Source organism: Mauremys reevesii, linkage group 10 (genome assembly GCF_016161935.1).
Source record: "Mauremys reevesii isolate NIE-2019 linkage group 10, ASM1616193v1, whole genome shotgun sequence".
Classification (NCBI taxonomy): domain Eukaryota; kingdom Metazoa; phylum Chordata; order Testudines; family Geoemydidae; genus Mauremys; species Mauremys reevesii.
In genome coordinates, this window is record NC_052632.1 from 7,297,335 (window position 1) to 7,322,983 (window position 25,649).

The window sequence follows — 25,649 nt, forward strand, 5'->3', positions numbered from 1 at the left end:
CAGCTGCTTAATAGATAGCATCATCCTGCGGATAGGTCACTCCGCAAGGAGTCAGAGGACCTGGGTTTCCCATCCCACCCTTTTGTCTATTTAGATTGTAAGATCTTTGGGGCTGGGACAGCCTCACATTATATTTTTTTGTACCGTACCCAGCACAATAAGGTTCTGATCTCAGTTGAGGCCTCTAGGAACTATCATAATGCAAAGAATAAGGAATAATAATAATGCAACTCGCCATGTCATAGATGAGCTGGTATTACATGTGTAATGAGAGTGTAAAACTGGTTCTTTTACCACCTTTTCCCAACTTGCTGATCCTTCTTTAGCATCCCAGTTTGCATATGTCGCCGTTAACCGCTCTCTGCCTCCATGTCCCCATCTGTAAACTGGAGAATAGCGTTATTTACTAATCTGCGGAAAGCATTTGGAGATCCATGAATGCCATGGGCACATGAGATATTTTTTATTACTAAATTTAATTCTGGGCAAAAATTCAAGTTTTGTGTGTGAATGGTAAGTATTTAACAAAATACACAAGTAAATAAAGGCTGGAATACAAGAAGTTGTTGGAGAGGCACAAATAGAATTGACTTTTCTTCCAGGTTTATAGCTCTACAGAATGGAAGCAATCAAAATGAGATCAAAGTAGCATCCTTTTTCATTGCCTTGGTGTTCTGTTCATAAACTAACAGTGGGCCGAATCAAAAGGTTATTGGCTTTGGTTCTGCAAGAGTTTTTGACCATTAATGCTTATTTTTCAGAGTTGTGTACACTGCTCTCCATCGGTAAATTCACTTCCCTCTGAATCTCCCTGTTCACTGTGTGTGTAGGGCCAGATCCTGACAATTTGCTTCGGATTCTTTAAGATTCTTGAAATATACTTCTCAAGTGTCCCTTGTGGGACAGTGTAGTGAGGCAGAGTGGCCTCCCTCCGGACTGGAGAGCGAGGGACCACTACCTTCCCCTGGCAGGTGGAGCCGAACCCGCCCCGCTCCCTTTGCCGCAAGTACCAGGGTGGGACAGGAAGTATAAAAGGTGGGGTTGGCAGCCCAGTTGAACAGGATCCAGCGAAGGAGACGGACGCCTCCACTCTGCTGTGACATCCGGGAGCAGAACCTGTGCTCTGCAGCACCCTGCCCATGGAGGAGACTGGGCCGGAAGAGGAGTTGCCGGGACTCTCTACCACTGTGTACCCAGCCAGGGGACCTGCGGATTATAGAGGTAGCAAACCCTGGGGAGGTAGGAAGTGTTCCAGGGGTAGCTGACGACTGGCCGGCTACCTTGCTGACTGACTCTAGGTCAGCCTGTTGCAGCTGGATCCCTGCTGACCCAGCGGTGGACCCCTCCACCACTGTTAGGGCCCTGGGTGGAGGCGGGTGGGCCCGTGTCCCCCTACCCCCTGTGACCCCACCCTTGGGGTGGCAGACTCCCCACCTTGGGCCAGGAGGCCTGTGTGAATTTACCATCCGTCAAGCTAGGACGCTAGACTTGGTTGGTGCTCACCCCTACTGGAGCCTCTAGGCTATGGTGGTGCTTCCCCCCCACACCTGAGCCCCTAGATCCAGACAATGGGGAACCTCAAGCCTCCATGCAGTTGGTTTAGTTACTTGCACTTGATGTAACTAAAGGAGTGCTTGGCCTTTGTTCCTCAGGGATGGCCCCTCTGACCCGGGAGCATGGACTTCAGGTGGTTTGGAATCTTGCCTTAAGAGGCATAATTCAGTGTCCTAATCCCCACAACTGCAGCAGCATTGCCCCACAGAGCACTTCTGCCTGGGAGGCAGGCACGCAAGAGTAAGCCAAAGCCTGGTTCTCATGCCTGTGCTGAGAGCAACGAAGAATGAGTGGAGACAAGAGCAGCCGACGTCAGCCACAGCGAAGAGCGCGCCCTATCCACCAGAAATCTGCACTCGGTGAAGTTCAATTCCACTTACACTGGAGTGACCAAGACCAGGATCCAGCCCAGAATGGCCTTCAGGAGTTTCCTATTTGCTTCAAAACATCTTATTGGCACCAGAGCCGGGGACAGCATTGCGTATTTGTATGAAAAAACAAGGAGTTACCTTTTACCTTTTGGATCTGTTTGTATTTGCCTAACTGCAGCCATTGCAAGGCTGTGTATTTACAAGCCAGCTTATATTTGTTTAACTTATTGAACTTGAGCTAGCAAAGGTACATTTGCACGGTCTCACTTTCCCCTACGTAGGGAAGGGAATCCAGACTGCGGCTAGAGACTCACGCAGGGAAAAGAAACCGACACCCAAACACCAAAGCAGCTTTGTATGGATTTTAAATGATTTATTATCCCAACTTGGCCCTGCCTTCTTTTACATTCCTCTTTTGGGGAGGCCTTTCCCTTCCTTTATGCTTTCATATGGTCCCATCACTGCTGACGTCTGGACTGTACGATCTAAATGAAAAAGGCTTCACCCTCGCTCCGCGAAAACTGCTGCTTGCATGTGCAATGGTTAGTGAGGGAGCAGGGGCGGCTCTACAAAGTAGGCTGCCCCAAGCAGCGCAGAGCGCTGCGCCGCGCCCCCTCCCCCGCGCGCGTCTTCCTTCTCCGCGGCCCGCGCCCTGGGGAGGCGTCATTTGTGGACATGCCAGCGGCAGGTCCACCCCCGCCGACCGGCGGGACCTGCCCCTGCGCAGCCGCGCGCGGAGCTCAACCGATCCGCTGAAGAACGGGACCGCCCCGCAGGCATGACCGCGCAGGTCCGCTGGTGCCTAGAGCCGCCCCTGTGAGGGAGAGACTGACCGATCCACTGGGGAAGAGACAGAGCAGTGGTGTGCAGTGGTTGGAGTCATGGGACCTAATTCTCCTCATCTACACCAGTGTAATGCTATTGACATTAATAGGGCGTAATGTGGGTACAGTTGTCTGCTCCTGCACTATCACATGCAGGACTGGAGCCTAAATCCAGACACAGGGTATGGCTACACTGGCGAGTTGCAGCGCTGGAAAGCCTCCACCAGCGCTGCAATTAGTAAGTGGCCACACCTGCAGGGCACTTCCAGCGCTGCAACTCCCTGGCTGCAGCGCTGGCCGTACACCTCACTCAGCATGGGGAATAAGGATTCCAGCGCTGGTGCTGCAGCGCTGGTCATCAAGTGTGGCCACACACCAGCGCTGTGATTGGCCTCCAGGGTATAAGGATGTATCCCAGAATGCTTTTATAAATTACTCTCTTTGTTTTGTTATGCAGCCTCTCTTTGTTTTGTTATGAACGGGCAAGCTTGCCACTGCTGCTTATCTAAAAAACAAACAGAGCTCCTGTTTGCTGTGATCATCTGTACCTGGCTGTAAACAATCAAATGAGATTGCAGGCAGGGAGTGAATGAAACAGCGGGGAGTCATGTTGGCTGCAGGCTGTTTGCAATTAAGAGTTAAGACTAAGTGGTTGGAAACATGTTCTGATTTTTCAAGTCAGGAAGCTAACACACAGTGTTGGCTCCAAAAATCCACTCTCTCTCTCCCCCCGCTCCCTGTCACACTAGACCCCACTCCACCCCCCTCTTTTGAAAAGCATGTTGCGGCCACTTGCATGCTGGGATAGCTGCCCATAATGCATCACTCCCAACAGCGCTGGAAATGCTGCAAATGTGGCCACACACCAGCGCTGGTAGCTGTGAGTGTGGCCACACACCAGCGCTGCTCCTACACAGCTGGATGACCAGCGCTGCAAACTACCAGCGCTGCAAACCGTAAGTGTAGCCATACCCTAAGGCATCTAAACAAGAAGCCTGATTTTCAGCTCACTGAGCATCATGGGCACTCCTTTCCGAAAATCAGGCTACTTTAGGTGCCTAAATAGGGACTGACGAGCAGGACTTACAATTCCTTTTTTGGAAAATCTGGCGTGTGGTAGACAAGACCTGAACTGTCATGTAAAAACCAGCAAGAATCCCACTCTTTTAGAACCAGTCAGGGATTTTTTTCGATGAAATATTTTCTCACCAAAAAATGCCGATTCGTTGAAACCGAACTTGTGGTGGGAAGAGTGGCTGTGAAACAAATTTTCTGTTTAAAAACTTTTTTTGGGGGTGGAAAAAAGTTTTAAAATTGATTTTTTTTCCAACAAGAAGTTCTGTTAACATTGAATTGAAACAAAATGTTTCAACTTTTCTGACCAACATTTTTTTTCCAATGATTGTCTTAAATTTTGAAATTGCAACTCTTCCTCCTGATTCAGGACTGGAACATTTTTTGAAATCTCTAAAGTTTTCCCAGGATGAGAGAGCCATTTTCCACCTAGCTCTGCTCCCCTTCTCATACACAGACCCTTAAAAAAAGAGAGCATGATACCTCCTCTTCCATTTCTTTTGCAGGTGTCTTTAACAATTATTTTTAAATAAGGGGCAAAGGGCGACAAACATCTTTGGAGGAAAAACATTTTTTTCCCCATTTTGTGTGCGGTTTCCTGACTTTGCAATATATTTTGGAATACTGATTCCAACTCTAATGGTATATGGTTTCCCCCTAAACATAGGTTAGGGGGTTGTTATTGAAATGGATGGGTGAGATTCTGTGGCCAGCGTTGTGCAGGAGGTCAGACTAGATGATCATAATGGTCCCTTCTGACCTTAAAGTCTGAGTCTATTGGTTCCAATCCTGCCATTGGATCATTCTTTGCCCCTAAGTGGGTATGTTACATTTATTTTAAATTGTTGCTTACCTGTTATGGCCTGAAGTGCTGTCCTGAGCTAGGAATGCTTTCCTGAATAAGGAGGAGGGAATGGAATTATTTGTACAAAAACCAGCAGGTGGCTGCGGCTTTCTTTGTATTATAATTGCTTTTCTCACATTTTTCCTTTCTGGGTTGTCAAAAATATTTTCCAGAAAGGATCAGTTTTCAAAAAAATCTTTTTTTTTTATAAATCTCATTTTGTTTCATAATGTCAAGCTTTAGCCTACCAACAAAACTAAGATACTAAATATATTTTGAACTGATATTAATCCTAGTAGCACATGTTCTTATTAAATATTATTGTTCTGATGACATTTTAAACATATTTACCGGACAAATATTTCATAAGGGCTTTTTCACAGCCTTACAGGATCTTTAAATCTGGACTCTCCAAGGGCTTTGAACTCTGCTCCTTTAGTATTTCCTTTTTTTGATTGTATATTTGAAGTGACTTCTGTTTACCCTCTGGCCATTTAGTCTCTGATTTCATTGAGCCTTTTGCATCGTGCAGTATGTCTGCAGCTTTGAAACATTCATAGAGAGGGAGTTAAAATGAAGTTGTTGCCATGATAAATGTTCATTTCATTATTGCGTCTTGGGCCTGCATCGGGGGCTGGATCCAGTCCAGTAAGAATGGTTTCAGAGTAGCAGCCGTGTTAGTCTGTATCCGCAAAAAGAACAGGAGTACTTGTGGCACCTTAGAGACTAACTAATTTATTTCAGCATAAGCTTTCGTGGGCTACAGCTCACTTCTTCGGATGCATAGAATGGAACACTGAGCATTAAAAAATACTTCGGCCAGATTTTGATCTCATTTACATTGATGTAAATCCAGAGTAACTCCAAAGTGTTGGAGATCAGAATCTGGCCACCAGTTTTCAGCCAAGAATATGAGTGTTTGCCTGGCGGAGTTAATCACAAAATGCATGTTTTTCCTGCAGCCAAATGAATGCATCTTTCCCCCCGGCCTCCCTTTGTTAAAATCCAAGGCCTTTCAGCTTATTCTTTGCTGTTCTCAAGTTTGGGCAAAAAATTGTAATTTAAATAATAAACTGTTATATTCTAGAATTTCCCAAACCTCATTAAATGGTCTAAAGTAAAATAATGATACTGACACAGGGCCAGATGTAAATTCCTAATTATGCCTTTGAAGTCAATGGTATGACTCCAGATTAACACTGGAGTAAATGAGAGCACAATGTGGCCCAGAGATTTACCCTTGGGGTTTCTGTTAAGGTGATTACATTAAGAATGAGGGTGGCCAAAGGCCAGATTAGCTTCATGGTGGTTCTCTCCTTAAATTCCAGGAGAGGAGGGTCCTGCTGGGTCCAGCTGTTGTGGGTCCCCCTTGCTCCTGATGATAACAGTGACTTGACTGTCTCCTATTTAGAGGGGCAGTGATGTTGTGCTTTTAATGGCACAGTACAAAGAGTTTGGAGTGTGTCTACATTGCAGTCAGCAGTGTCTGTGACTGCAGCATGGGTAGACAGACCTGAGTTAGCCTTAATCTAGCTAGCTTGGGTACTCAGCGATGCGCTATCCACCCAAGTAAATACCAGGGTCCTGGACTGGCTTGTACAGCCCACGTGGAAGCCCGTGCTGCTGCTATTGGTACCTGCGCTAGCTAGATTAACACCAACGTGGGGTACGTGTCCACGAGCTGCTGTCACACCCTGTGACTGCAGTGTAGACACACTCTTACAAAGAGATGGGCCGCATTCACAAAGCCCCGATTCTACAGTCTCCAGGAGTTTGGGGGCATTCACATCCAGGCTTTGGCTTCAGCACGTCGCAGAGATGCGAAGTTCCGCTCCCTAGACAAAGAGCATGGGCCGTGGCGTTTTGGCTTGGCCCCATTGCTAATCCATCAACACTTGGTGATTTTTGCAGGGGTTCAAGAATGTTGAGGACCATGAGTTTAAACAAAACAGAGATGCAAGCAGGGTATCCTAGGTCATGGGCTTAAACTGAGAAGCACCAGCTCCCACTGATTGCAGGCGGAGTTCAGCATCTCTCTGGTCTGGCCCTCTGCCACTAAATTGTATCAGGTTTCTAGTCCTGCAGCCCTGACTTCAGGCAAGACTCCCGCTGAGTTCTGCCTGTAGAGAGGTTAGCCGGGGCTCGTCTCTCTCTGGGGCGGCGGGGACCCACACCGCCTCACTAAGTTCAGGAAGAGTCTAGCGGGGAATTCGGCCGGCCGTAGGAGTCTTCCTCTGCGGCCTTCGTGAGGGCAGGAACAACAGTTAGTCATCAGCCCAGGCCCTAGGTCAGGGCAGGGCAATGGTGAGTCAGACGCCCAGGCCCTCAGGGAGGGCTGAGCAAGAACAGTATATAACAGTAAGCCCAGGCCCTGGGTCCGAAGGCCGGGGAGAGGGGGAGATGCCACCCGTGAGTTGGGTGGCAGGTGCGGGGGGGGAAGGCACAGGCCCTCCCACTCCATTGCGTTCCAGCCCGGAGCCCTAGCAGAGGCAGACGACCTGCTGCCGCGTCAGTGGGGATCCTGGCCACGACACACTGACATGGGCTCTGGCCGTGCTGCAGCCAGACGAGGGTCGGCTGCCCCCGGCTACTTCCGGACTCCCCCTCTTGAGTTACCTGGGTCAGGGTTAGGGTGACCAGATGTCCCAATTTTATAGGGACAGTCCTGACTTTGGGGACTTTTTCTTATATAAGCACTTATTGCCCCCCACCCCATCCCAATTTTTTACACTTGCTATCTGGTCACCCTAGTCAGGGTGGTGTCCTCATGGGGGTCCAGCACCATGGCTTCCTCGGGATTGCTGGCCTGGGGCAGGCTCGGCCACTCCTTGGGCTAGCTGGCCTGGGGCAGGCTCGGCCACTCCTCCAGGTAGCTGGCCTGGGGCAGGCCTGGCCAGCCCTTGGGTCCACTGCAGGTCGCTGGGGCTTCCCAACCGGGAGGTCAGCCAGAGGCATCTGGTGTCCCCGGCAGCTGCTCTCCCAGTGAGCTCTGGGGTCGGGCCTTTATATTTCCTGTGCCACACCTGACCCTCTGGGGGGTGGGGTGGGCTGAGAGCTCCCTGGCTCCGCCCACTGTGGTGTCCAGAGGGGCTCATCTCTCTCTGGGGCAGCGGGGACCCACACTGCCTCACTACACTGCCCATGGGAGCATTTATAGTCATCCCTTATATGCAGCGTGCAAGCTGGCTCCTAGCCAATAACTATTACATTCTGCTCCTAGGGCCAGGCAACCATCTCTTGCACAATACATCATCAGAGGGTCTCGCTCAGCCAATGTATTCCACAAAGGCTTCAATAAAATAACAGCACCCCGATGCTGTGTTGGTGCAATCTATCAGTGGAGCAACAGGTCGCTGTGATGAGGTATTACTACAATCCATCATCAGACTGAGACCGAGACTGTGTTATTCACAAGGTAGCACCAGCCAAGGAACAATAGATCTAGGTGCTAACTCATTTTAACTATCAGGGGAGGGTTGTATCCCCACTACATGCTTGTTTATGGCATGATGCAAAACCCAATGGTCTGTAATACTGTTGAGGCGCAGGTACTTATTCCAATGAGTTTGATGGTTTCCACTGCCCCCGATAGACAGTATCATCTCACAAAAACACTTGTCATAGATGTTGCATGTTGAGTAAAAGGGACAGAATCTATTCAGGTGAATATCTGTGCCTCTAGGGCTCATGTGCTCCTTGGATGTATAAACAGGAATATTAAGTAGGAGCAGAGAGGTTATTTCACCTCTATGTTTTGTACTGGTGCGACCGCTGCTGGAATCCTGGTCCAGTTCTGGTGTCCACAATTTAAGAAGGCAGAGGTGGTGGAACAGTTTGTATCATGTGGGTGCTGAGAACAGGGCCGGCTCCAGGCACCAGCCCAGCAAGCAGCTGCTTGGGGCGGCCAACGGTGAGGGGCGGCACGTCCGGGTCTTCGGCGGCAATTCGGTGGCGGGTCCCTCACTCCCTCTCGGAGCGAAGGACCAGCTGCCGAATTGCCGCCGAAGACTGAAGCTTTGGCGGTAGAGCTGCAGATCGCAATCGCGGCTTTTTTTTTTTTTTTTTTGCTGCTTGGGGCGGCAAAAACCCTGGAGCCAGCCCTGGCTGAGAGCCATTGAACCAAACTGTGCACCCTGTATATGATGGAAATCACTTCAAGCCAGGGGGTGCGGCAGTGTCCCCAACACCAGCATCTATGCAGGAAGGATGCTGAAAAGTTAAAGGGGGTTCAGAGAAGAGACACGAGAATGATTGAAGGATTGGAAACCTGCCTTCTAGCAAAAGCCTTGAGGAGCTCAATCTATTTAGCTTATCAAAGAGAAGGTTAAGGGGTGACTTAATCAGTCTGTAAGTACTACATTGGGGTGGGGGGGATTGACATTAGAGGACTCTTCAATTTAGCAGACAAAGGTATAACAAGACCAATGGCTGGAAGCTGAAGTGAGATACATTTAGATGAGAAATGAGGCACACATTTTTAACCGTGAAGGTATTGAACCACGGGAACAGTTTACCAAGGGTTATGGTGGATTCTCCATCACTGGCTGTTTTAAAATCAAGATTGGAGGTTTTTGTAACAGAGGTGCTCTGGTTCAAGCAGGGATTAATTCAGGCTATGTCTACACTAGCAATTGAATGACAAAACTTTTGTCTTTCACACAGGGGCGGCTCTAGGAATTCTGCCGCCCCAAGCACGGAGCGGCAAGCCGTGGGGGGCGCTCTGCCGGCGCCGCGAGGGTGGCAGGCAGGCTGCCTTCCGCGGCTTGCCTGTGGAGGGGCTGTGGAACCAGCGGACCCTCCGCAGGCAAACCGCCGAGGGCAGCCTGCCTGCCGCCCTCACAGCGCTGGCAGAGTGCCCCCCGCAGCATGCCGCCCCAAGCACGCGCTTGGCGTGCTGGGGCCTGGAGCCGCCCCTGCTTTCAGAAGTGTTAAACCCCCTCCCCCAAAAGACAAATGTTTTGCTGTTAACCCTGCTCACTGGGGGTAGAAGTTTTTTGTTGGCAGGAGAACCGACAAACAGAGGCTACACTGCACGACTTATCGCTAAAAGCTGTGTAGCGTAGACAAAGCCTTAGTAACTTCCTATGGACTGTGTCATACAAGAGATTGGACCAGATGAACACCTTGGTCCCTTCTAGCTTTGTCATCTATACATTTTATGAAAATGTTTAGACACCAGTATGGGCTAATGGCCAAAGCACAAAATTGAGAGCCAGCAACTCCTGGCTCTGAATTACTCTGAGCCTCATTCTCTGCGTCTCCCTTTCTCCATCTATAGAACAGTGATGAGTGTGAAATTACACCAGCATTAATTTGCCTCACTGATTTCCGTGTACTTCACAGGGGTGTTGTAAGGATTAATTATTTAGGAGCTATGTATTATTTCCCCTGGGGTCGTAGGATGAGGCGAAATATGCAGGTAATGAACATCTCATTCCTACCTTCCAGAGAGCAAGGTGAGGCTTAATTCATTCACATTGCTACAGAGCTCTGAGATCCTCTGCTGGAAGATGGGTAGAAGTGGAGAGCATTATTATGCATTATGGTAATACCAGTGTTTGTTCTATACCTGCTTGCCTAGCTCTCCGTATGGGAGAAACACACCATGATTGACAAGAGTATTTATTTCTACCCGTGAGACAATGGCTTGTAATTTACAGCCGGCAGACTGTCATTAAACTCGCTCCTTCGCATGGCTTAGTAAATTGTCTTCTCGCCAGTGCCAGCATCACATATTCCATTTTAAATGCCTTGTGATTTTTGTTATTTTTCAAAAGCATATTCTTAGGTAATGGCTGAGCTTGTGGGCACCTGAACGCGTGCCGGGAAGAAAGGGATTTGATTGAATCCCTGGAGGCCTGGGCCAATGCTGTGCTATTTTAAATCCCATTGGAGGGAGGCCACGAGCGTCAAAGTATCACCTGACTTCCCTTCAAGGGAAATGCACGCCGGGCAACTAGCTGCTAACACTGTCACTTGTGGGGGAGGAGGACACACTCCCTTCCACCGCCACAAGATGGCAATTGCAATTGGAAGTGGGCTGTTTTATGAGTAGCCAATTGCACTAAGCACCTCTTAGCCAAGGACTCCAGGTGCTTCTTCCTGAACATGAATACAAGGCTGAAAATACCCTTCTGGGGCAGAAGTATTTGCATTCTGCTGGTGGGTAAACTGAGGCACAGTGCAGTTTAAAAACTTGCCCATATATTTGAGTAGGCGGCACAGCTAGGAATGGAGCACACAAGTCGTGCCTCCCGATCCCTTGCGCTAACCACTAGAAACCCCAATGTTCCCTGTCAACAGATCTTCATAATTAATGAGCCGGTCTCTCTTGTCAAACTGTCCCCATGCATTCTCTCACTCCTCCCATGCAAGTCAGTCACATTCATGGGCATGTCTGTTTCTATGTCGACAGAACCACTCACCCTCCCGTCCAAGAGGGATCTACCACAGAGGCATAATTACAGCATACACAGAAATGGCTCTTCTTATGGCATTCCAACAGAGCAAGGCATTTAGCTACACTGAACTCAGCCTGTAAGCCCTGTTGAATCACAATTTCTCATAGACTTCTAATTGGATCAGCCTGGCTTGCTGCGAGTGTTTCTGCTTTTATCAGTCTGACACCATTGATTGGATTTGCTTACTGCTAAAGGGCCAGATTCATTCCAGCTAACCCTTCCTGGGGTTACACCAGGAATAAATTTGGCCCAGTGTTTGTAGGAGTTTCATAGAACTGGCTTTCCATAGATTTACACCGGGATTGACTCTTATTGCTGAGCTCATGCAGCTTTCCTATTAACTAGCCTTGTGTCTGGATTGGCTCACCACTGACTGGTCGGATGTAATTTACGTAGTGATGAGATTGGCATTAGGATCTTTGTTTTCCCCTCTCCCTTCAGAGATCAGATTTATTGCATATTCAGGGCTGACATTCCTATGTTCGCCCTTTCCCTCCACCCTCAAGAAGAAGGAAACTCTTCATTGCTCCTTGCATCATGTCATATACTCCTTCTTGGGATGATTTCTTTGGGGCAGGGAATGTGTCCTCGTTCTCTGTGTAAAGTTCCAGACACACCGATTGCACTATAGACCCAAAGTAATAGTGTCATTTGGTGTGTGCTAGGGCTGAACATTTTCAAAGCTGCCTAAGGGATTTGGACACATTAAGATGAATGAATGAATCCAAATCCCCTCCATGGCTTTGAAAATCCCATCCTAGATTGACCAATTTATAACTTGCTGGCAACAATTTTTTTAAAATGTTTTTTTCCCCAGAAAAGGAAGAAGGAAATTTATATAAATTTGGGGGGATTTTTTTTATTTTTTTGGCTATGGCATGTCTATATAGCGCTGGCGTGTGTGCAAGACAAGCAAGGCTGGGTTTCGAAACAAAACAATGCACAGCTAAATGGTCTTTGAGCAGTGCATAAATTGTTCTACCCCGGGCAGTTCATAGCCCCGACACCTCTGGGCTTGCTGCATCAGTTAGGAAAGTAAAAAAACAGCTTGAGTCCCAGCACCTCTTTCATTACAAATTAAGCGCTGTCTCCGAACCAGTCAGCTGGGTTCAGCTTGGGAAGACCTTCAGGGAGCCCAACAGGAAAAGAGCAACCATCCAGCATGTGTGCAGCATACTTCCCAGCACCACAGATGCACAGTGTACTGTCCTGGAGGCCCCAGACGTTCCCAAGCCACCCTGAACCTAGTAAGCTGGCCCCAGTGGCAGTGTGGGAGCCCAAATCCGGGTAACCATTCAGCTGTCCTAGTGATGATGTGAGAGTACCTGGCAGCGACAGCAACTCTCTCCCATTCTGCCCGCCACAGTGCGCTGATGATAACTGGATGGAGAGTGGGCAGCCCTGTTCAGATAGGATTGTTGCTATTCCGTTAGTGGCAGGGTGCATCCCAGATAGCCCTGAACAGCAGCAAGGGTGGCATTGGCTGTATCTTGGTGATCAGTTTGTTGGCTGCATTCTGAGTCCAAATGTTGGATAGAGGAATATTGGCTGGGACTGGTAACCATACAAGTTTTTTGTTGGCTTCCATGAACCTGTGATGTGACTAAGCTGGTTGTTTACTAGCCTAGAATGGGCAGAGTTTGTCCAAACTGGGGCACGGTATTCGCCAGCTGAGTAGCAGAGACTGAACCCCGAACGATACAGCGCTTGCACGTTACGCTCCCAGGTGAACCCTACCAGTTCAGGAAACAGTTTTGAGCTAGACCCCGCCCAGGCCCCAAAAAACTCTGGTGGGGGCCCCTGTGGGGCTCGGGGCCTGGGGCAAATTGCCCCTCTTGCCCCCCCCTCTGGGCGGCCCTGCGTTAGGGAATGTGTGTGTGCAATCTAGGCTGACCCTGACTGACTTTGGCCCTTGTCCAACTGCTGGCCATTCAAAATGATGTTACGCTCCAGTTGGCTCTGAACATCATGTAAGTGGAAGCACATTGACCCAGTCTTTGATGTACTTGGTTGCAATGCCCATTTCTTGCAATGGTCACGTATGGTAGCCATCTTACTATTCAGGCCTTCTTCAATATTTTGGAAGGCCTGGTCCCTTGAGGCCAGGCACCTATCCTTGCCATACTTGAACCATCTGCAGATGGTGTTCAGGAGGTCATTGGTGAATACTTGAAATACAGTTGGTGCCAGCACCATTACAGCACCTCCCATATTAACCTGTTTAGCAGTTGCTGAGGCCATAGCAGGCTCCATGGGGTCTCTGGCTGTGTTGCCCACATAACACCAACCTCACTTCACGCAGCTGATGGATCTTTTTTATTCTTTTATTTTATTTCCATCTGTAACTGTTGCATTAGCAAACCTAGCTGGGTAAGAGCATCTTTCAGCCACTGTGCTGGAGCCAGTTCTTTTTATAGACATAAGAACGGCCATACAGGATCAGACCAAAGGTCCATAGATTCTAGGGCTGGAAGGGACCTCGAGAGGTCATCGAGTCCAGTCCCCTGCCCTCATGGCAGGACCAAGTACTGTCTAGACCATCCCAGATAGACATTTCTCTAACCTACTCTTAAATATCTCCAGAGATGGAGATTCCACAATCTCCCTAGGCAATTTATTCCAGTGTTTAACCACCCTGACAGTTAGGAACCTTTTCCTAATGTCCAACCTAAACCTCCCTTGCTGCAGTTTAAGCCCATTGCTTCTTGTTCTATCCTTAGAGGCTAAGATGAACAAGTTTTCTCCCTCCTCTTTATGACACCCTTTTAGATACCTGAAAACTTCTGTCTATCCCAGTAAACCCTAGCCCAGTACCCTGTCTTCCAACAGAGGCCAGTGCCTGGTGCCTCAGAGGGAATGACCAGAACGGGGAATCATCAAGTGATCCATCCCCCATCCCCCATTCCCAGCTTCTGGCAAACGGAGGCTAGTGACACCATCCCTGCCCATCTTGGCTAATAGCCATTGGTGGACCTATCCTCCATGAACTTAGCTAGTTCTTTTTTGAACCCTGTTATAGTCTTGGCCTTCACAACATCCTCTGGCAAGGAGTTAATAATAATGATATAATATATGGAGATATACCTAGCTCATAGGACTGGAAGGGACCTGAAAGGTTATTGAGTCTAGTCCCCTGCCTTCACTAGCAGGATCAAGTACTGTCCCTGACAGTTGTTGTGTCCCCCAATCAGCCCCCTCAAGGGCTGAACTCACAACCCTGGGTTTAATAGGCCAATGCTCAAACCACTGAGCTATTTCTCACAAGGTTGACTGTATGTTGTGTGAAAAAATACTTCCTTTAATATGGCCTTCATCTCCCTAAAAAACTGACTACTTAAAAAAAATTACAGACAAGGTATCTGGTATCCTGTGGCAGGAATTCAACAGGGGGAATGAAGGGATTGCCTAGACCATCCTCTTCATTTCCACATGCTCCAACCACCCTGTCTCTCCTGACTTCAGATCTCTACTCCAAACCCCCTTCCCATCACTAATCTCTGCCCTGGGGCTCGCTGGCCCTTTATTAATTTTAAAACAACACACAGCCAATTAAAAAACCCTCATGAAACAGAAAATAAATCATCCCAAGTCCTTGTCAATAATGCTCTCCCAAGGGCAGGTTTGTCTTTCCCTGTGCTGTCTGTTGTCTTTTCTACATCCCACACCACAACCAGCTGTCGTTTCTTACCCCTTATCCACTGAGGGCCAAAGTTTTCCAGTCACCCCCTTGATTTATTTCTATGATGGTAGCACCTGAAAGGCCTATGGGGCATCAAGGCTCCATTGTGCTAGACACTGTCCACCCACACTAAAAGAGACAGGTCCTGCCCCCAATGCTTACAACCTTTTATATATGGGTCACATTGGGACCCCCTGGTACCCAAGACCATAACTAGCTAAGTTCATGGAGGATAGGTCCATCAATGGCTATTAGCCAGGATGGGCAGGGATGGTGTCCCTAGCCTCTGTTTGCCAGAAGCTGGGAATGAGCAACAGGGGATGGACCACTTGATGATTCCCTGTTCTGTTCATTCCCTCTGAAGCACCAGGCACTGGCCACAGTTGGTAGACAGGATACTGGGCTAAAGGGACCTTTGGTCTGACCCAGTAGGGCCATTCTTATATGTTCTTAATGGCTGGGAGGTGGACGCTAGACAAAACCAGACAGGAAATAAGGGATATATTTTTAACAGTGACAGTAATTAACCCATGGACCTGGCAGATTCTCCATAGCAGACATTTTTTACATCAAGACTGGCTGTTTTTCTAAAGGATCTGCTCTAGGAGTTATTTGGGGGAAGTTCTCTGGCCTGGACAATACAGGAGGCCAGATTATATCAGTGGTTCCCCACTTGTGGGCCGTGGACCTGTGGGGGGTGGGGGGCACAGACTACGTCTAAGATCTCCAAAGGGGTCTGCACCTCCATTTAAAATTTGGGGGGAGGGGGGTCTGCAAATGAAAAAAAGGTTGAAAACCACTGGATGAGATGGTCCTTTCTGGCCTTGGAGTGGGCAAACCCCTGGCCTGCAGCAGGGCCTAAGGAGAGTAGGTAGGCGGGGCTTGGATGGGCTTCTCCCCAGGCAATGATCTCCTGTTACTTCCATGGACAGGGCCACCTGCCCCAGTGGTGCTGGGTGAGCTATGACTCTGCTGCCCTGTACCAAAGGGTTATTCAGGACAGAGTTTGGGGGGAGGGAGGATTATTCCAATATCTCTCCCCCCCTCCCCGATCTCTAGGTGCAGAGTATTGGGGGCGGGGGAGGCGTGGCCACTCCCTGGGCAGGCAGGTAACTCATCCCTAGGGAGGAGGGGGGTGCAGGCAGGAAGCATAAGCCAGGTGGCAGCTCCCTGCCCGGGGGCCCCGCCTCCCAGCGCTAGGGGCTCCCCGCGGGGCGCCCCGGGCCGGAGTCCTTCCCCAGGCGGGCAGAACAGCCCCCGCCCCCTCCCCGCAGCAGCCACCCCCAGCCGAGGCCGCTTTAAAAGCCAAAGCTCCCCCCGCCGCCCAGCCACGGTACGGCACCGGCAGCCGGGCTAGCCGGAGCGTCTCCCCGCAGCGCCAGCCGGAGCGTCTCCCCGGAGCCGGGGCTGCCGCCCGACCATGCGCCCCTCCGCGGCTTGGCTGCTGCTCCTCGCCCTGCCCGCCTGCCTGGCTGCGCCCCCTCGTCCTGTCTACACCAACCACTGGGCAGTGCAGGTGCTGGGCGGGCCGGGCGAGGCAGCCAGGCTGGCCTCCGCCTACGGCTACGTGAACCTGGGGCAGGTAAGCGCCCGGCGCCCCCTTTGCTGCCAACTTTGGGCGGGCGGGAGGCTTGTCCCCAGTGGCCGGGGGCGGCTCTGCCCCTTTGCCCTGCCCGCGGGCAGCGGCTCCAGGTGCCCAGGAGCCAGTAGCTGGCTGTGCCCGAGCGCGCAGCGCTGCCAACTTTCTCTCCGCGGCTCCGCAGCGCCGCGTCCCCGTGCGCCCTGGGGCCGGGGCCGTGGCGAGCTCGGGGCCGGTGCGCAGAGCGCGGGGGTTTGGGAGCCCAGCCCGCGGGCTGAGCCCGGGCCGGGCAGTGGTGGCGAGGCTGCGGGGGTTAAACGGGTGGGGTACTTCGGCCCCTGCTCCAGCCTCGCTGCTGGCAAAGGCTTCGCCCCGAGCGGGCACCGGGAAGTTTGAAAGTCCAGCTAGAGCGAGGGGGCGAGAGACGTGCCGGAAAGGCAGCACAGGTTCCCCTCGGCTCGGGCGCTTAAAGTCAGAGCCTGGCCCCACTGAAGTCATTGGTTTCGGGGGGGCGGCAGGATCAGGCCCCGCTGACCCCTGTCTCTCTCTGGTGTTGCTCGCACCATCTCTGCAGATCAGCGGCTCCTTCCTTGTAAGCGACTGTTCCCAAGTTCAGGTCTGCTGGGCGCCTTTTCCTCTGGGCAGGCTGGAGCGTTTTCCTCTGATTAATAGCCAGCAACGCCTCGCTTTATTTAACGTTCATGGTTTAAAATGTGCGCTAGTCGAGACGTGAAAACAGATGTACAAAATGGGCAATTAGTTACCTAAAGCCGGGGGAAGCAGCGGAGTGGAAAGGAATCAATATTTAATTTTTGCAGCGCCAGACGTGCCCGTATCAATTTAAACAGGTTTATGAAGCCGCGCGTATTTTTCATGCTCACTTTGTGCTTGAACTTGACTGAGTTTTGGTTTGGGAAGAGTGAAGAAGTTCTGGACTAGATTGGACTATTCTGTAGCTTAGGGGAGAACTTGAAGTTTGATTCAGCTCTGTTAACGCTTGTAATGGCTTGACCTAACTTTTTTAATACTGTTAGTAGCAATTCTGAAATGATGAGTAGGGTTTTTTCTATAATAGTGGTTGCTTGGTGTAGGTAGCAGTAGGACTGGAATTAATAGAGTTTAACAGGCATAGCAAATCTATGGAAAACACCCAGCTCTTCTCCAGATGGGACTTGTACATTTCAAGTACAGAACAAAATATGTGAGAACATATTCTTGGGAGGGGGAAAAGCTTGTAAATAATCAAGGGGGCTAGTGCAAAACACCACCCATGTTATTTTTTGCAGGTGAACATTGAAGAGCTTTAGGGTTTAGAAGAGATGGCTAAATCCAAAGTGAACAAAGCCCCCTTGCAATTAGGAATGGATGGTGTGGAGGTTTGTAGTGCACACAGTGAGTGATTATGAGATTGTAATGTATAGTCTCTTGATGAGATTAAAAAGAGAAAGATGTTGTTAAAGAATGTAGGCAAAGTACAGCCAGAAAGGATCAAATCAAGTTACAGATAAACTCGTTTTTGTAATTCAAACCACAGTACCATGCAGTGTTTAAATGTAGTTGTGTCATTATCCATGCAGAAACCAGTAAAGTGTGGTGCTGCTTAATCTAAATGGAATTTTCTTTGTGTTATAACTCCTATCTTGATACTGGGAATGTTTGCTGTTCTGTAAAAGTAATTTTGATCACTTGAATTTATATTTGTGGATTTAACAAACTTTTGACTTGGCTGGCTGTAGTTTATCTAAAATCTAGCAGAACATTATCAACTTTTGCCGTAAATCCCTCGAAGCACTTCTGGGCTTACATTTTACTTTCCTCACACAACTTTTTCTCTCAAAACCTTCATAAATCTTCTTCTTTGAACATTCCTCGGGGTTTCATCCTGAGTTTGGTGCTTTTCTTGATTGCTTACAGGCTGCCTGTTCAGTGTGTTCCCAGTTCAGTGCTTCTCTGTCCAGGTGGCAACGCAATGTGTCTGGGTGCTAAAAGTATCTCCTGGACTGCACTATAAATTATAATCCAATTCGACATGTTCCGTTTTTAGTATAATTAAATAACTAACATTGAAGTATAAACACAAACTACCAGATCAAGATTCCTGCAGTATCCTCATCTGAGATCTGTGGTGCTTTTGTGTTGCCACAAAGGCTCTGCCTAAATCCGACAACTCCTGTGTGTGACCCCATAACCTGTCTTTATAGGCTGAAATATCATACAGATGAGGTACCCAATACCTAAATGATCCAGATGCGTAGATTATAAAGCCAGAAGGGATCATTGTGATCATCTAGTCTGACCTTCTGTATAACACAAGCCGTCAGACTTCCTGAATTAATTCCTGTTTGAACTACAGCTTGATTTAATAATTGTCAGTGAGAGAGAATCCACTATGATGCTGGGAAAATGTTTCTTTATTAATTACCTTCACTGTGAAAAAAAATTGCACTTTATTTCCGTTCCTAATTTGTCTAGCTTCAAGTCCCAGCTATTGGGTCTTCTACTGTCATAAGCCAGATTGAAGAGCCCTCTGCTGTAAAATTTCTGTTCCCCATGTAGGTACTCAGACTGTGATCAAGTCACTTCTTAACCGTCTCTTTGATAAACAAAACAGATTGAGCTCAATGGGGCTTTCACTTTAAGGCAGGTTTTCCAATCCTGTAATCATTCTTGTGGCTATTCTCTGACCCCTCTCCAGTTTTTCAACACTCTTTTCGAATTGTGGACACCGGAACTGGACACAGGAGTCCGGCAGCCGTTGCACCAATGCCAAATACAGAGGCGATGTAACCTTCTATTTGATAGTCCCCTCTTTATATGTTCAAGGCTCATGTTAGCCCATTTGGCCACAGCTTCGCATTCGGAGCCCATGTTCAGCCGATTATTCAGCATGAGCCCAAGTCCTTCTCCAAGTCACTGCTTAGTCCCCAGAAGTATGGGGTACATTCGTTGTTCCTAGATGTATGACTACATTTGGCCATATTAAAATGCATATTGTTTGCCTGTGTCCAGCTTTCCAAGCAATCCAGATCTTCATACTCCGCTCATCTTGATGATAACATTTTCTTAGTAAGGTGTAGTGTTAGCGTGCCAATGGAGAGTGACCTTACATAAAAGCGTGCAGCAATACAAATAGACTCCAAGGGACTGCATTAAGGAGTGGGTCTCAGTTTAGCCTGGCATTGGGTGGGGGTTAGGCCTGGGGGTGGAGAATGGATCTATCCAAGTTTTGATTCTCACCTGGGGTTTGCGATGAACTCAGAGTTGAAACCTGTCCCACCTGAAGTCAAAGAGAGTTCTGTCATCGACTTGAATGGAGCCAGGATTTCCTCCTGCATTCCCACAGTTAAAGGGACACTCTCTAAAGGTTAAAAGCAGCAAAGAATCTTGTGGCACCTTATAGACTAACAGACATTTTGGAGCATGAGCTTTCATGGGTGAATACCCACTTCGTCGAATGCATCCGACAAAGTGGGTATTCACCCACGAAAGCTCATGCTCCAAAACGTCTGTTAGTCTATAAGGTGCCACAAGATTCTTTGCTGCTTTTACAGATCCAGACTAACACGGCTACCCCTCTGATACTCTAAAGGTTAAGAGGGCACCAAACCTGACACTGACTCATCCCACACAAGGCAACCGTACACTTCTTTTCTTAATGATTGTATTCCCAGCAGAGGAAAGACTCATCTCTAGACATTCAGAATTTCAGATTATTTTAATTTGGGATGCTAAAAACTAATTTTTACATGATCTTCACACTTGTTTAACAGAAGGAGCCCACATGTAGTACAACAGGGATCAGCAACCTTTGGCATGCGGCCCATCAGGGAAAGCCCCTGGCAGGCTGTGGTGGTTTGTTTACCTGCAGAGTCCGCAGATCCCGCCGATCGCAGCTCCCACTGGCCGTGGTTCGCTGCTCCAGGCCAACAGGGGCGGTGGGAAGCAGCGTGAGCTGAGGGATGTGCTGGCCACTCTTCCTGCAGCCCCCCATTGGCCTGGAGCAGCAGACCGCGGCCAGTGGGAGCTCTGATCAGCCGAACCTGTGGATGCTGCAGGTAAACAAACCGTCCCAGCCCCCCAGCAGATTTCCCTGATGGGCCGCGTGCCAAAGGTTGCCAATCCCTGCAGTACAAACTTACCCTGTGAGTCATGCTTCCCATAACATTGTTTGCAGAATTAAGAGAGCGGACAATATGCGATGCAGCAATATCCAGTGTGCATGGTTGGCAGCGTGACTTAGTTGCCTTATTTGGAGTTTTGATATATGAGTGAGGTTTTTTATTTTATGCTTTTTATCCCCAAATTAGGCAGGACTTACAGTTTATACCATCATTCAATCAACGCCAAAAATGGACAAACCCAACCTTTCTAGGGCCTAATTCTGTGAGGTTCAGACTTCAGTGAGCTTGCGGGGTGCTCATCCGTTCATGGGAGGTGTAATTAGAACCCAGATGCTACTGTGTCTAAAACACAGATTAACCTTTCTATAGGGCAAGATTCTGCTGGAAGCATTGTCATCACTGTCGGTTAGGCAATTGAAATTCTGAAATGACCAAATCCTAGAAGTTGTATATAAAAATTGCTTTGGGGCTTTGAATGTAGTTCTCATAACTGTCTCTTCCCCCAAACGAATGGGACTTGACTGGCACAACAATTGGTATATGGCAGTTTAGGGGGAAAGCCTTTCAGGTCATAACAGTGTGAAATTTTGTATGGAAAATGATGTTCATAGATGGGTCTGGAACCCTAATTTGATTTGTGTTTTAAATGAAACAAATCCTTTAAATTTAAAGAAAGGAAAACTTAAAATAACCAATCAAACATCCTGCTCATTCTTAACACCTGTGACACTCCTCAGCCCTGACCTACACTAACAGGATTCTGTTGGTCCCTGGGAGCGGAGCTTCAGGGATCTATTAACTGCTACCCTGGAGCAGCTATGTTGGAACTCTTCTAATACAGCATTTGAGAGAGCGAAGCTAGATTGCCATCTCTTGAGGGCAATACATTTCTGCTCATCTAGTACACGGTGGATGGCACAAACGGGCACTGGTTAGAGACAGGATTGTTTCGTTTTGGCTGTAGAGCATAGCTAGTTGTAGTGGATTTACTTTTGGGACGTACTTATGTATTAGCATTTTCTCTGTTTTGCCTGGTGCTCTGACCTTCTTGGTTTGAAGCCCAAAAAAGGAGCCTGGGCCAGAGCCAATTCTATGGAAATGTCTTAATGCTAGAAGTGCTTTTGAATCCGTTTTTAAATGACTGCGGTTACAACAATAGCTGCCGACAGTTGTGCAGCTGGAATTAAGTTTTGGGTGGCCATATCTTACCTTGGTTTTGTAATAAAGCCGGGGGATTCAAATGCCACTGAGAACGCTTCTCCTTTGGGTTGTTTTTGTTTATGCAAGCCTTGTAGATTTACAAAGTAATTTTCAGACAGTTCCCGATCAGGGGGTCCAATCATGGAAACACCAGCAATAGTGTTTATTACAATGATTTCAGGATCATGCCTTATGTAGCAAGCAGTATGCCCAGGATTAGGCCATTTGACAGCAGACAGGCAAAAAGAGAGAAATGGTGCTGGAGAGTGAGATGTGACCAAAGTCCTGGAGTTTGGCTTGTTCAGGATAGGCACAGTCTGGTTGGTTCTAGTTTATTTCCCCTTCCTCCCATTGCATATAGTAACTATTAATTCAAATTACAGAATGCAATAACATTGATGTTAGAGAAGAGCCCTGTTCTACCACCTTTATCATGCTGTGCTAGTACCTTCCTCTGCAAATAGTCTGCCCTCCTGCCGTCATTGGGGCTACTCACGAAATGCTGCTCGCTGGGAGCAAGGGTGGCAAACTGGGGCCTTACGTGGGGTGGCAAAAGCAGGGCAGACCTTGGGGGAACAAGTATTGGGGTGGGGGGAAGAAGTGGGCAGGACAGCGTGACCTGGGATGAGCAGCTTGCTGAGCTAGGGGCGTGGGGAAGACTGAAGGCAAGCCATATGCCAGTGTGTAATAAGGATGGGCAGAAAAGATGCACAGAAATATGACCAAATGGAGAAAATTAAATCAAACAACTCTCATTTACATCAGTGTAATGTTAATTACTCTGGATTCTGCCCTGGGTGCAATCAGAATCAGTTGGTAAATTCTGGCTAGAAGAGGGGAGAACTTTAAAAATATCACAGACTGTGCTTTTAAGAAGACTATGATCTATGAAGCCAAGACTCTAAAGACTGCTATACATGGCTTTCACTTCTAAGGAATGTTAGTTCATTGTAACTTCAAAAATCACTATTCGTAGTCTGTTATAAAAAACCCTTCATAAGATAAACAATCTTGGATTCTAACACCATCCAAACCTACTGGAGTATTTTGCAGACCTGGCAGGACGCATAAGATCCTTAATCCAGTTTCACTAAAACGGGGATGAATATAACTCCTTCAGCTTCTAGCTGTTCACACTTCATAGGATGGAATTGGCAGACACATGTTTCCATGGAAACCAAGCCATCAATATCCTTACTGTAATAATGATGGCATGGCAAGGAAAGAAACACTTCCTCATTGTTTCTGACTTACTCACTGCAGACATAAACAAGCTGAGCTGGGCAGCACTGACCTGAGACTTTACATCAGGGCTTCATTTACCTCCATTAGCATGAAACTCTGCTTCACATTTTTCTTCAAGTACAAACCCAGGTTGGCTCGAAGTAAACATAAACTCCACTCAAACTTCTGCCACAGTTCCAAATTGCTAATCAATCCAGAAAATTAAAATCGACCCCATGCTTAAATGAGCACCTCCCATGCTGATGGAGCCGCGTCCTTGGCAGAAATATGATGTCAGAGGAATCAAGATCGATAGCTGTGGGAAGTAGTAAACTTGCTTAGGGGGGAAAAATGAACACTTAAGCATGCTCCTGAAATTCCTGTGAGATTCTAGTGATCTATATGGCCAGACACAGCATTCCCGGGCTTTGGGAACAGAGCTCCTGAGGTACATACATTATCCTAGAATAACCTCCTGCCTAGATTAGTACAGCGGTATAACATTCTTACTGGGGTGAGTGACTTTTTTTTTTTTTTAAAGGAGCAAGTAAAGTGTCGTCATCATGCTAATAGTAGACAAGTCAATTTTTGCACTGAGGCTGATAAATTTGGCAGCCTATGCATGACAACCTTGAGAGATGCAATATTTTCTCTCTTTGAGTACCACATAGAAGGGCTTTATAGCTCCCTGCTTTGTGGCAACTCTGATTATCCTTTGATGCTGATGCTAATGAGGTGTCAGCATTTTTAGTATTGGTTGGTCTCCTCTTCAGTTTGCTATATATTATAATTATGTAGACTGTAGTTTCCTTGTCTCATTCCGAGTTAATGTTCTTGTGACCTAGACATCTTTGAAGATACTGCATTTATGGAATCTTTTGGATACTCTTTAAAAATGGCTATACCAACACCTCCTCATTGGATGTGGAAATCCCTAGCAGGGGCAGCTCTAGGCATTTTGCCGCCCCAAGCATGGCAGGCAGTTGAGTAAAGCGGTCCCCATTGGCCTGGAGCAGTGAACTGCAGCCAGTGGGAGCCATGATCGGCCAGACCTGCGGACACGTCAGGTAAACAAACCGGCCTGAACCACCAGGGGCTTTCCCTACACAAGCAGCGAACCGGCTTTGAGAAGCACTGCTCTACTGGACAATGCAAGTTCATAGAAAAGCCGTCATTTCAGTAATAGAAAACGATATGCACAAACCCTGTTATCTCAAGTGGAATGGGGTTCCCAAACACTTCAATCCAAACACACTTGGTAGATTAAACACATTTATTAACTACAGAAAGAAAAATTTTAAGTGATTACAAGTAATGAGGCATAAAAGTCAGAAGTGGTTACAGAGAAATAAAAAGTAAAATGCAAACTAATGCCCACTTAACAAGCTGAGGGCACTTAAAGTAAAAAAGGTTTTTCCTCACCACATGCTTACAGCAGTCTGGCTGGATCCTTCAGCCAGGATCCCTCCCCCAGTTCAATGATGCTTCCTTAGCCTTTCAAAGACTGTTACTGCTGCCATGAGTACAGATGAGAGGTGATTTGGGGGATTTTTTCTCTAGTCTTGCACCTTTCTCCCCTCCTTGAGAGTCATCTCCCACTGGGGTTCAGGTGACAGGACATCTATGGTATGGGAACCTCCAGCTGTGTGTTTTGCCAATGTGTAAATTAAATTTCTTGCCTACACGCTTATTCCTGCCAAAGAATGGCCACTTACCCAGGTGATAGCCTATTAGATTATGTTGATACATGGCTGAGGCATCAGTTTGCCTTTTGTTTCTGAGGAACTGGTCTGTGCCTGCCTTCCTAAACTTAGTAATGCCATTCAATAGAATCTTATAACTTTACATACAATTACCACACATTTGACCAGGACAATAATGTTCAGCAGTTGTGTTTTCAAATGATACCTCACAAGACCCTGTACAAAATTTATCCCAGTCTTGTAAAAGGGTGAACAGAAGAGTTCAGCCTTCTGCAAATAATTTGGGCTCAGTCTTTTCATCTTCTTCCTGAAATGTTGGAGAGGGAGGTGTGGAGATGTGGGGGTGGGGAAATGAAATTCTGAGTGGAAAAGCAACATTTCAGATGTCTTGAAATGTTGTTAAACTGACCTGGCAAATATCCTGCACTAAATCTGGAGCAGCCCAGCTATAGGTAGCAGACAGGCTAATTCAACAAGGCTAGTGTTGAATTGACCGACAAACAAACAAATAGGAAATCTAACAGAAGCACAGGCTGATGGAATTTCTGAGGAAGAAGTTTCTAGGAAGGAAAAACAGATACCATAGGAAGGGTGGTCAACTTAACCACAGAGTAGTCTGGGCCGAGATAGCCTGGGCAGGGTGAGTTAGCTGCATTCATAATTCAGCTACACGGCTTTGTCTTCTGACTTAATTCCCTGCCCTTGCTGTATTTATTAACTAGTAGGAGTTTTAATGTAACATTTTATAAATCCTTTTTGGACTTAAAAAAAAAAATTGCTGCAGCCCTTGACTGCTGGCTAAACATAGCCTTGGTTTCTCTGTTTGTTTATATCCTGTGCTTCCCCAGACTAGAGTCGCCAGGTTTAGCAAAAATTAAGTTTACCTCTCATTATAGTGACTGTTTTAGCAAACTTTACAGCTGCCAGTACTGAGAACACAATGGTGTGACTGCAGGACAGAGGCTCCTCACAGACCAAAAAATCCTGCTGAGGACCTTGATAAGGCAAAGCTCCT

At 47.8% G+C, this 25,649-nt stretch overlaps 1 protein-coding gene and 1 long non-coding RNA gene across 4 annotated transcripts in view; one reads left to right on the plus strand and one right to left on the minus strand.

The window, feature by feature from the left end:
• Positions 1-246: 246 nt before the first annotated feature.
• The window catches only part of LOC120373085, a 38,195-nt gene continuing 12,792 nt past the window's right edge, over positions 247-25,649 (minus strand). Inside the window, exon 3 of the long non-coding RNA XR_005585367.1 lies at positions 247-386. This is a non-coding gene — a long non-coding RNA (uncharacterized LOC120373085). The remainder of the gene's footprint in view (positions 387-25,649) is intronic.
• Positions 16,182-25,649, plus strand: part of PCSK6 (proprotein convertase subtilisin/kexin type 6) — a 102,728-nt gene continuing 93,260 nt past the window's right edge. The window contains exon 1 of one of the 3 annotated variants that reach the window (XM_039490951.1): positions 16,182-16,389. In XM_039490951.1, coding sequence (XP_039346885.1) covers positions 16,228-16,389 — 162 coding nt within the window. In that variant the 5' untranslated portion in view covers positions 16,182-16,227. Of the gene's footprint in view, positions 16,390-17,215; positions 17,235-25,649 lie in introns of those variants that run through there. The other 2 variants (XM_039490950.1, XM_039490952.1) reach the window with 2 other exon arrangements.